Genomic DNA, 12,915 nt, shown 5'->3' on the forward strand with positions numbered 1-12,915 from the left:
TGCAGAATTGAGACCAATTTCAGTTTGGGACACAAGATTACTCCTTACCTATTTTGTACCGATGTCTATGATAGTCCTGGATATCACCTAGATGACTTTCAGGGACAATGTCCAATGGATTGTCAGTATTGCTTAATACCAACCGCCATCCCATGGCATCAGTTCTGGGATCCTGTGTACACACCAGTACCTTCTTTCCATTTACTTCTAAGTTACTGCTAGTATCTACTGAGTGTCTAGATGGGAGCACTGCCCACACAGAAAGATCTGGGCAAAGGGAAATGTCCACTTTCCTTCTAATCTTGTATATTTTCAAGTGCTTCTGAACATTATCAAGCAACGTTGCATCACATTCTGCAAGGAGTGTTGGCTCTTCTTGGCTTGCATGCAACCTAGAATACAAAAAGCAGAGAATAATTCATTTTGTCACAATGAACACTACTCATTTGCAACAGATTTTGTATTCTTTATTCCACAAGGCACGAAGAACATTTTCAAATTAATTTAAATTGATTTAAATTCTAATGAGTGTAAAATACATCAGTTTGATTAAAAAGAGGTAAACCAGGTAGGAACAGGACTCCAGAATGTGTCGGATCAACAGTAGTAAACCATTTGATCTTTCACATTCAATATCATGGCTGATCATTCATTCCAGCATCATTTCCATGTACTAAATCGCCCTCAGTTCCGCAATAGCCAAAAAGCTATCAATTACTGTCTTGAATTTACTGAGCAACTGAAAAGTTATAGCCCCCTTGGATAAAGGGCAAAGCAAACCTTCTCACATCAGTGAAAAATTAAAATACAAAATTGCAGATGCTGTTAACCCAAAAAAAGGAACATTCTTATGCTGATCTAACTTTGAAGCTCCCCATCCTAGCTAGCAGAGCGTGGGAAAACATCAACCCTGTGTCAATAAAAACACAAAATGCTGGCAGAACTCCGCATCTATGGGAGGGGGTAGTGACAACGTTTCGGTCAAAACCCTTCATCAGGAGTGAAGTAACATGGGTTGGTCGAGGGAGGATAAGAAGTGGGGGGGAGGGATAAAGTAGAGAGCTGGGAAGTGATAGGCTGGAGGGAAATGGGCTAGGGGGAAGGTGGAGAATTATGGGAAATAAAAGAGAAAGAAAGGTAGGGCTGGGGGGAGATTATAGTGAGGGGGGAAAAAAAGAGAAAGAGAACCAGACTAAAATAATAGATAGGGATGGGGGTAAGGGCGGGGGCAGGGGTATCAACGGAGGTCTGTGAGTTGGATGTTCATGCCGGCAGGTAGGAGGCTACCTAGGCGGGAGATAAGGTATTGCTCCATCGACCTGCGTGTGGCCTCATCTTGACAGTAGAGGAGGCCATGGACAAACATGTTGGAGTGGGAGTGGTCTGTGGAATTGAAGTGTGTGGCCACAGGGAGATCCCGCCACTGCTGGAACTGTCCTCTAACTATGCACCATTATTCCTAGATCACTCTTTTCTACTGCATTCTTCAATGCCCTACCATTTACCATGCATGTCCTATTAAGATTATTCCTACCAAAATGTAGCACCTCACACTTATTAGCATTAAACTCCATCTGCCATCGCTCAGCCCACTCTTCTAACTGGCCTAAATCTCTCTGCAAGCTTTGAAAACCTACTTCATTATCCACAATGCCACCTACCTTAGTATCATCTGCATACTTACTAATCCAATTTACCACCCCATCATCCAGATCATTAATGTATATGACAAACAACATTGGACCCAATACAGATCCCTGAGGCACACCACTAGTCACCGGCCTCCAACCTGACAAACAGTTATCCACCACTACTCTCTGGCATCTCCCATTCAGCCACTGTTGAATCCATTTTACTACTTCAATATTAATACCTAACGATTGAACCTTCCTAACTAACTTTCCGTGCAGAACCTTGTCAAAGGCCTTACTGAAGTCCATATAGACAACATCTACTGCTTTACCCTCGTCAACTTTCCTCGTAACCTCTTCAAAAAATTCAGTAAGATTTGTCAAACATGACCTTCCACACACAAATATAATGTTGACTGTTCCTAATCAGACCCTGTCTATCCAGATAATTATATACACCATCTCTAAGAATACTTTCCATTAATTTACCCACCACTGACAGGCCTATAAATGCTAGGTTTACTCTTAGAACCCTTTTTAAACAATGGAACCACATGAGCAATACGCCAATCCTCCAGCACTATCCCCGTTTCTAATGACATTTGAAATATTTCTGTCAGAGCCCCTGCTATTTCTACACTAACCTCCCTCAAGGTCCTAGGGAATATCCTGTCAGGACCCAGAGATTTATCCACTTTTATATTCCTTAAAAGCGCCAGTACTTCCTCCTCTTTAATCGTCATAGTTTCCATAACTTCCCTACTTGCTTCCCTTACCTTACACAATTCAATATCCTTCTCCTTAGTGAATACCAAAGAAAATAAATTGTTCAAAATCTCCCCCATCTCTTTTGGCTCCACATAGCTGTCCACTCTGATTCTCTAAGGGACTAATTTTATCCCTCACTATCCTTTTGCTATTAATATAACTGTAGAAACCCTTTGGATTTATTTTCACCTTACTTGCCAAAGCAACCTCGTATCTTCTTCTAGCTTTTCTAATTTCTTTCTTAAGATTCTTCTTACATTCTTTATATTCCTTGAGCACCTCATTTACTCCATTCGGCACCTCCCACTTTCTCCAAACTAAAGGTGCATCCATGGGCATGTGAATAGGCCCCAGCTATGCCTGCCTGTTTGTTGGCTATGTTGAACAGTCCATGTTTCAAGCCTTCCCTGGAATGCTCCCCAACCTCTTTCTATGCTACATTAATGGCTGCATTGGTGCTGTTTCAATAACCTACGCTGAGCTCACTCACTTTATCAACTTCCAAGCTGCCCTTAAATTCACTTGGTCCATTTCCAGTGCTCCCAATGTGGCAGCCTCTACATTGCTGAGGCCCAAAGTAGATTGGGGATCGCTTTGACGAACTCAATAGGTGGAATTTCCTGGTGGCCAACTAATTCAGTTCCTATCCCGCTTCCCGTTCAGACATATCCTCTTCTGCCATGATGAGGCCACTCTCAAGTTGGAGGAGTATCACCTCATGTCCTGTCTAGGTAGCCTCCATCCTGATGATATGACCATCAACTTCTAGTAATATCCCCCACCCCTTTCCTCTCCTTCATTTCTCCACTCTGGCCTTTTACTTCTTATCCTGACCAACCAATCACCTCCCCTGGTGCCCCTCCTCCTTCCCTTTCTTCCATGATCCAATCTCCTCTCCTATAAGATTCCTTCTTCTCCAGCCCTTTACTTTTTCTACCCATCACCTCTCAGCTTCTTTCTTCTTTCCCCTCTCCCACCCACAGCTTCATCTATTGGGCCAAGCCAGCATGGATTTACCAAGGGTAATCCATTTCTTCCCTTTCTTCCATGCTTGACTAATCTGTTGGAGTTTTTCGAGGATGTAACCAGGAAGTTAGACGGGGGAGATCCAGTGGATGTAGTGTACCTCGATTTTCAGAAGGCATTTGATAAGGTCCCACATAGGAGTTTGGTGGGTAAAATCAAAGCTCAGGGCATCGGGGGGAAGACATTGACATGGATAGAAAACTGGTTGGCAGATAGAAAGCAAAGGGTAGCGGTGAATGGGTGTTTCTCAGAATGGCAGGTGGTGACTAGTGGGGTACCACAGGGCTCGGTATTGGGACTACAGCTGTTTATAATTTACATCAACAATTTAGATGAAGGCATTGAGAATAACATCAGCAAATTTGCTGATGATACTAAGCTGGGTGGCAGTGTGACATGCGATGAGGATGTTAGGAGAATTCAGGGTGACTTGGATAGGCTGGGTGAGTGGGCAGATACTTGGCAGATGACGTTTAATGTGAATAAATGTGAGGTTATCCACTTTGGGAGTAAGAACAGGAAGGCAGATTATTATCTGAACAGTGTAGAGTTAGGTAAGGGAGAAATACAAAGAGATCTAGGAGTCCTTGTTCATCAGTCACTGAAGGTGAATGAGCAAGTGCAGCAGGCAGTGAAGAAGGCTAATGGAATGTTAGCCTTTATTACAAAGGGAATTGAGTACAAGAGCAAGGAAATCCTCTTACATTTGTACAGAGCCCTGGTGAGACCACACCTGGAGTATTGTGTACAGTTTTGGTCTCCAGGATTAGGGAAGGACATCCTGGCTGTAGAGGAAGTGCAGAGTAGATTCACGAGGTTAATTCCTGGGATGTCTGGACTGTCTTACGTAGAGAGGTTAGACAGACTGGGCTTGTACACGCTGGAATTAAGGAGATTGAGAGGGGATCTGATTGAAACATATAAGATTATTAAGGGATTAGACAAGATAGAGGCAGGAAATATGGTCCAGTTGCTGGGAGAGTCCAGTACCAGAGGGCATAGTTTGAGAATAAGGGGTAGGTCATTTAGGACAGAGTTAAAGAAAAACTTCTTCTCCCAGAGTTGTGGGGGTCTGGAATGCACTGCCTCGGAAGGTAGTGGAGGCCAATTCTCTGGATGCTTTCAAGAAGGAGCTAGATAGGTATCTTATGGATAGGGGAATCAAGGGATATGGGGACAAGGCAGGAACCGGGTATTGATAGTAGATGATCAGCCATGATCTTAAAATGGCGGTGCAGGCTCGAAGGGCCGAATGGTCTACTTCTGCACCTATTGTCTATTGTCTTATAGCTTGTCCTCCTTCTCTTCCCCACCCTGTTCTGGCATCTTTCCCCTTCCTTTCCAGTCCTGAAGAAGGGTCTCAGCTCAAAATGTTGACTGCCTAATCATTTCCATTGATCCTTCCTAACTTTCTGAGTTCCTCCAGCAATTTGTGTGTGTTCCACCTGATACCTTCTGCCTGCACATGGTTCATATCTTTCTATTCTCTGTAGGTCCATGTTCCAATTAGTGCTTTAAGCTAATATGGCAGGGGGATGGGAACCAGGAAGATAGAGCTGAGGATGAGCCAACAGGTTTACAAATAGATGATAGGTGTAACATGAAGGTAAGAAAGGATAAGTCAATGACTGGGTACAAATGCAGCCAAAGCAAGGAATTAAATTGTACCACAGAGGTAAAATTCAAAAAGGCAAAGAAAGCAGGACCGAAGGTGCTGTATTTAAATGCGCGTAGCATTTGGAATAAGGTGGACGAACTTGTGGCCGAAATAGATTGGTCAGTATGATGATGTAGGCATCAGTGAGTCATGGCTGGAAACAAGGCCATAGTTTGGTGCTTAACATCAAACGATGTACTTTGTATCGAAAAGGCAGGCAGGAAGGCATAGGCGGTGGTGTGGCCTCTGTTGGTAAGAGATGGAATTACATCTTTAGAAAGAAGTGACAGTGTCAGAAGTGTCAGAGAATGTTGAATCATTGTGGGTGGAATTAAGAAACTGCAAAAGTTAAAAAAAACATTATGGGAATCATATATAAGCTTCCAAATAGTAACCAAGACATGGGGTTAAGATTGTAAAGGAAGCTGGAAAAGGCATGTAATAAGGATAATGACACAATTGTAACGGGGGACTTCAATATGCAAGGAGATTGGGAAAATCAGGCTGATGTTGGATCGCAAGAGAGGGAATCTGTTGAATGCCTACGAGATGAATTTTTAGAGCAGCTTATGCTTGAGCCTACTCTGGGAAAGGCTATCTTAGATTGGATATTGTGTAATAACCCAGATCTTATTAGGGAGCTAATGTAAAGGAACCTTTAGGAGGCAGTGATCATAATATGATTGAATTCACCCCGCAATTTAAGAGGGAGAAGCATAAGTCATGTGTATTAGTATCTCAATGGATTAAGGGGAATTACAGAGGCATGAGAGGGGAGCTTGCCAAATGGATTGGAGGAGGATACTGGCAAGGATGACAGCAGAGCAGAAATGGCTGCTGTTTTCTGAGAATAGTTCACAAGGTACAAGATAGATATGTCCCACAGAAGTTATCAAATGGCAGGGGTAGGCAACTGTGGCTGACAAAGGAAGTTAAGGACTGCATAAAAGCCAAGGAAATGGAATTTAAGGTAGCAAAAGTGAGTGGGAAGTTGGATGATAGGAAAGCTTTTAAAATCCAACAAAAGGCAACTAAAAAAGCTTTAAGAAGGGAAAAGATGAAATATGAGGACAAACTAGCCAATAATATAAAGCAGGATACCAAAAGTTTTTTTCAGTTATATGTAACACTTACCCAACAGGCTGGTACATGTCTAGGGGAAAAGGAGATCCAGCCACACACCAACCCTGCCTCCCGTACATGCAGGTGCTGTGAGAATCAAGTTTATGCCGCGCGCACACACACACCATATCAAACTCACACCAGATACCGTTATGGAATACACTTTAAAGATTTTACTAAAACTAAAAGAGTACTATGCAATACTATATGAAGGAAAAGAAAATAAAGTAAAAGGCGCCAACTTATCAAAGTTCAGTCAGTTTAGTGCACATCGTTGGAGCTCAACCATCGAACCATATATAAAGAGTAAAAGGGAGGTGAGAGTTGATATTGGACCACTGGAAAATTATGCAGGTGAGGTAGTAATGGGGGAGAAAGAAATGGCAGATGAACTTAAGTACTTGGCATCTGTCTTCACTGTGGAAGACCACTAGCAGTGTGTCAGAGGTCCACAAGTGTCAGGGAGCAGGAGGAAAAAGTGCTAGGCAAACTCAAATGTCTTAAGATGGATAAGTCACCTGGACTAGATGGACTACATCCCAGAGTCCTGAAAGGTTGCTGAAGAGATAGCAGATGCATTGGTCATGATCTTTCAAGAATTGCTTGATTCTGCCACGGATTCAGAGGACTAGAAGATTGCAAATGTCACTCCACTCTTTTAGAAGGGAGGAAGGCAAAAGAAAAGAAATTATAGGCTAGTTAACCTAACAGTGCTTGGGAAAGTATTGGAGTCTATTATTAAGCATGATGTTTCCAGGTACTTGGTGACTAATGATAAAATAAATCAAAGTCAGTATGGTTTCTGTAATGGGAAATCTTGCCTGACTAATCTGTTAGAGTTCTTCCGAGGAAGTGACAAGCAGGATAAACAAAGGGGAGGCAGTGGATGTCACTTACTTGGATTTCCAGAGGACATTTGATAAGCTGCGGTTGGGAGACTGTAGGTCTGACACAGTGGTCAGCAGCACAGGAGCGCCACAGGGAACCGTACTCTCTCCGGTCCTGTTCACCCTGTACACATCTGACTTCCAATATAACTCGGAGTCCTGCCATGTGCAGAAGTTCGCTGATGACACGGCCATAGTGGGGTGTGTCAGGAATGGACAGGAGGAGGAGTATAGGAAACTGATACAGGACTTTGTGATATGGTGCAACTCAAACTACCTGCGTCTCAATGTCACCAAGACCAAGGAGATGGTGGTGGACTTTAGGAGATCTAGGTCTCATATGGAGCCAGTGATCATTAATGGAGAATGTGTGGAGCAGGTTAAGACCTACAAGTATCTGGGAGTACAGTTGGACGAGAAGCTAGACTGGACTGCCAACACAGATGCCTTGTGCAGGAAGGCACAGAGTCGACTGTACTTCCTTAGAAGGTTGGCGTCATTCAATGTCTGCAGTGAGATGCTGAAGATGTTCTATAGGTCAGTTGTTGAGAGCGCCCTCTTCTTTGTGGTGGCGTGTTGGGGAGGAAGCATTAAGAAGAAGGACGCCTCACGTCTTAATAAGCTGATAAGGAAGGCGGGCTCTGTCGTGGGCAAAGTACTGGAGAGTTTAACATCGGTAGCTGAGCGAAGGGCGCTGAGTAGGCTACGGTCAATTATGGAAAACCCTGAACATCCTCTACATAGCACCATCCAGAGACAGAGAAGCAGGTTCAGCGACAGGTTACTGTCGATGCAATGCTCCTCAGACAGGATGAAGAGGTCAATACTCCCCAATGCCATTAGGCTTTACAATTCAACTGCCAGGACTTAAGAACTTTTTTTTTTAAAGCTATTATTAATGCTTTTTGAGTTAGTGATTTAGATGCATATCATATTATTACTGAGTTAAGTATTGTATGTAATGAGTTTTTGCTACAACAAGTGTATGGGACATTGGAAAAAATGTTGAATTTCCCCATGGGGATGAATAAAGTATCTATCTATCTATCTATCTATCTATCTAAGAGGCTGCTTAACAAGATAAAATCCCATGGGATTACAGAAGAGATACGACATGGATAAAGGAATGGCTGACAGACAGGAAGCAGCAAGTGGGAATAAAGGGGGCCTTTTCTGGTTGACTATCAGTGATTAGTGGTGTTCCTTAGGGGTTTATTGGGACCACTAGTGTTGGCGCATGGCCAAGTGGTAAAGCGTTCGTCTAGTGATCTGAAGGTCACTAGTTCAAGCCTTGGCTGAGACTGCGTGTGTATCCTTGAGCAAGGCACTTAACCACACATTGCTCTGCAATGACACCGGTGCCAAGCTGTATGGGTCCTAATGCCCTTCCCTTGGACAACAGGGGAGACTTGCAGCTTGGGCAACTGCCGGTCTTCCATAAAAAAAACTTGCCCAGGCTTGCGTCCTGGAAACTTTCCAAGGCGCAAATCCATGGTCTATCAAGAGTAACGGAGGCTTACATTGGGACCACTACATTTCACATTGTTTGTCAGTGATTTGGATAACGGAATTGGCAAAGTCTGCAGATGATATAAAGATAGGTGGAGAGGCAGGTAGTGCTGAGGAAGCAATGCAATTGCAGCAGGACTTAGACAAATTGGAAGAATGGGCAAAACTGTGTCAGATGGAAAATTGCTGGGAAATGTATGATGATGCATTTTGGTAGAAGGAACAATAATGTGGACTATTATCTAAATGGGGAGATGGTTCAAACATCAGAGGTGCAAAAGGACTTAAGAGTTCTCATGCAAGATTCCCAGAAGGTTAATTAACAAGTTGAGTTTGTGGTAAAGGCGGCAAATGCAATGTTGGCATTTATTTCAAGGGGAATAGAATACAAAAGCAAAGAGATAATGCTGAGCCTTTATAAGACACTAGTCAGGCTGCATGGAGTACCGTCAGCAGTTTCAGGCCCCATATCTCAGAAAGGATGCATTGTCATTGGAGAGAGTCCAGAGGAGGTTGATGAGGATGATTCTGGTAATGAAGGGAATAACACATGAAGAGCGTCTGGCAGCTTTGAGCTTGCACTCACTGAAATTTAGAAGAATGCAGGGGGATCTCATTGAAACCTACCAAATGTTGAAAGGACTAGAGAGGGTGGATGTGGAGAGGATGTTTCCTATGCTGGAAGTCCAGAACTAGAGAGTACAGCCTCAAAATTAAGGGCTGACCTTTTAGAAGAGGCAAGAAAGAATTTTTTGTAGCCAGAGCGGTGAAACTGTGGAATGCTCTGCCACAGACTGCAGTGGAAGCCAAGTCTCTGGGTAAACTTAAAGCAGAAGTTGATAAGTTTCCTGATTAGTCAGGACATCGAAGGTATGGCAAGAAGGCAGGTGCATGGGGTTGAGTGGGATTTGGGATCAGCCATGATGGAATTACCGAGCAGAATCAATGGGCTGAATGGTCTAATTCTGCTCCTATGTCTTACAACTTACCCAACAGTCTTTTAAATAACTGTAAATGACCCGACTACCCTTGTCAGTGTACTCCAGGCACACACCACTCTATGTATTGTTATGACCCACAGGGTTCATTTTTTTCTGGGGACTGTCACTTTAAAACGCCAGGAGAATGAGACTGACTTTGGCTCTATTGGATTTCTACTAACTACAATGTGTTTGGACTTATGCAAGGACACTGCCTGCTTCTGAGTTACTATGGCGAAGAGAGGTGGAGTTATTTGATGGACAATCAATGTTATGGTTTCTCTGCAGCTTGTTTACATTTTTCCTGTTGCTTGTTTTGAATATACAAGGACACACAGAAAGACACAGTTAGAGTCAAGATGGATTTGGTCAATGGAAGACACCAGTGAGTCAGTCGCTGGTTTAAACTTTCAGTAGCCCAAAAGGGGTGAGTTAAGATCAATCCAGAGTATTGATAAATGACTCTCACAAGTTTCTGCAACTAGAACAAGTTGGCAGGAAGAGAGGAGAGGAAGGTTGGGAACAGAAGAAACCTAGTGACAAAGAGATCACTGTTTGGACTCTCTAAGTAGCCCGTAAGGGTGAGTTTGTTTCCATTTGGCTACGAAAGTGTGACTGTCACTTAGTTAATCCACAGGAGTGGGTTATCTGGTGAGGGGAACCTTTGTGAATGCCACGTGTGTGTTTACCCTTTGTCTGGGTGTGGTAGTTGACTGAAGAAAGGTACCCCTGTGGCAAATCACTGTTGAAGTTATTTCGTATGTCATGGAACTGGATAAGTGGCTATCACATTGTGTGTTTGGGGTAACCTTGTGGAATCTACCGGTGTGTCAACTCGTGCCTGCATGGTGGTTCCCTTGAAGAGGGTCCCCTTTGTGATAAGCTACTGTTGGTGATAATCCATACATGGATTCTGTTTAAGCATCCTGTGGCCACCACTTTGAGATGTCCCGTAGCTGAATTCAGGTGTGGTACCACTTGTGTTGAAAGGATATTTGTTGAAGATCACTGTTGGTGATATGTCGTGTGTGGAGTGGAACAACTTCAGAGATAAAACCTGCTGCTTTTGTTATTTTGTATCGTTGTCATGGAATCTGTGGAATATTGATGTAATTGCCTTCTCATAACATACGCCGTTGTTTTTATTCTCTCTCTTACCAACAACAGTAACCTTGTGCATTGAACTGAACTTTCTCACATACCATCATAAGACTGTATCATTTACCACCTAAGCTTGAATGAGTTTGGGAAACATATACTCATACCTATATATGCTTATGTTTGCCTAACACTGTCAATCCTTGGTTTATCTGGTTTTAAATTTACTATTAGCAGTAGATACTAATAAATAGTGTTTTGTTTGTAGCAAAACCAGACTCCAGGTGTGTTCCATTTCCTTTTGACCTGCTACAGGGTACGCAACAGTAAAAATAAAACAGCCTGTCACATCTCCATCAAACTTTCCCTTTCTCACCTTAAATGCATCCCTTCTAGTATTAGGGATTTCAACACTGGAGAAAAGATACTGACCGTCTAATCTATCTACACCTCTCACAATTTTTATAAATTTCTACCAGGCCTCTCCTAATCCTCCACCATTCTAGAAAAAACCTCTTTTTAGCACATGCCTTCTAATCTGGGCAGCATCATGATAACCCCTTTCTACAGCCTCTATAAAGCACCCACTTCTTTCATATAATGGGGAGTCAAGAAAACAATTCGACTCAAACTCAATGCCTCTTATAATAAAGGAAATATTACCATACCTCTTCCTTACCACCCTATCAACTTGTGTGGCCATTTTCAGAGACCAAAATCCCACTGCACATTTACACTATCATGCAGTATTAATTTAATTAATTAGATCTCCCAAACTGCAAACCACGAGTTGGGCCTTTTCCATACTGTACAACCCCACCCCGTGAAAATTTTGTTCTATTCTGTAATAAGACCATAATGCACAGCTTTTTACTTCAATACCATACACAATTTATGTTTTGTTTACGTTGTCTGACCCTCCATGCCTGTGATGCTGCTACAAAGCATGTTTCCCTTTGTTGTTGTACCTCCCCGGGACGATAAACCTGCACCCTGAAACCCTTCACCCTCCTCCCTCCCTAGGCACCTACCTGTAGAGAATCACGTCGAACATGGTCCTCCCCTCCAGATTAAGCAGGTGACAGTAAAGGGCCTCCCGGGACCTGCTCACCACATCTTCCACATCGTTGGTGACCAGGCCCTGGAGGAAGGCGCCGGTGTCCGGGCCCCGCAACCGCAGCAGCTGCCGGTGGGTCAGGCGGTAACAGCGGTGGCAGCCGCCTGCCTCGCTGCCTGCCCGACGACGCGATGCCTGGGCGCTAGGGAGCTGTCGAGCAGCCGCTTGCAGTCGCAGTAAAACGCCCGACGTCCGACGAAAGCAGGGCAGCAACATGACCTAGTCCAAGACGCAGATTCCCCCCTCCGGTTAGCCACGACCGGCTCCCAGAGCGCCGCTCATCCCCATTTGAACAGGCGCGGCAGCTCCCGCGACATCACCGCCTGCAGGCCAACAAGCGCAGAATCGGGGAGGACGTGAACAGCAAGGAGTGAAAGTAACCTGAGTCTGATGGGGGACAAGGTCTGATAAAAATAGGGGCAGTGATATGATGGCACCCAGCGACCGTATGATAAAAATAGGGTGTGATGCAATAAAGGTTAGATAGAGGCAAGAGGTTCTTGGAAACAGTGTGCTCGGAATCTGAAGTGTGTGACAAAACGTAGGACCCGTCCAATAGTGACATTATCTGTGTCACAACACGCAGTTTCTATGTCATAAAAGGTACAATTTATGTGGTTAGGGACAGGGACCGTCCAATGGCTATATATATTAGTGTCATAAAGATGGTAGGGAGTATTCTGGAGTTATGCGAATATAGCAAGTATTAATTCAAGCAAGAACAAGTTTTCAGTTCTTATTGTAAATTGCAAGCAGTAAATTGAAGCATGCCTTTGCAAATAAACAATACTACTGGTAAAACACAGACGTGGTTTGCAAGGTAGTGACCATGAGACCTTTGCATATTGAGGCACCATCAATAACTCACTCTGAGACATAGGAAGCGAGGTATCGGCTTTTATTGACTGGAAGAATGAACAACACTACATCCTGGGGAATGAGGCCGGGCTCAGGCCTCAATCGCCTTTATACAGGGGTCTGTGGGAGGAGCCACAGGAGCAGTCCAGACAGGTATATGTAGTTCACCACACATATGCATCAGCCCAACGTTAAGGCAGTGAAGTTGGGATACATCAACGCAGACAGGCAAATAAGGGTTTAAGTAACCTGCACCATTGTG

The 12,915-nt window shown here is 43.7% G+C and overlaps 1 protein-coding gene across 1 annotated transcript in view; it reads right to left on the bottom strand.

Moving 5' to 3' along the window:
- iba57 (iron-sulfur cluster assembly factor IBA57) overlaps positions 1-12,068 on the bottom strand; it is a 20,038-nt gene extending 7,970 nt beyond the window's left edge. Inside the window, exons 1-2 of the mRNA XM_073054993.1 lie at positions 11,710-12,068; positions 49-392 (exon numbers count right to left, since the gene is read on the bottom strand). Of these exons, the coding sequence (XP_072911094.1) occupies positions 49-392; positions 11,710-12,011 (646 nt within the window). The 5' untranslated portion in view covers positions 12,012-12,068. The remainder of the gene's footprint in view (positions 1-48; positions 393-11,709) is intronic.
- Between the last annotated feature and the right edge of the window lie 847 nt (positions 12,069-12,915).

Source organism: Hemitrygon akajei, chromosome 8 (assembly GCF_048418815.1).
Source record: "Hemitrygon akajei chromosome 8, sHemAka1.3, whole genome shotgun sequence".
In the NCBI taxonomy this organism is placed as follows: Eukaryota; Metazoa; Chordata; class Chondrichthyes; order Myliobatiformes; family Dasyatidae; genus Hemitrygon; species Hemitrygon akajei.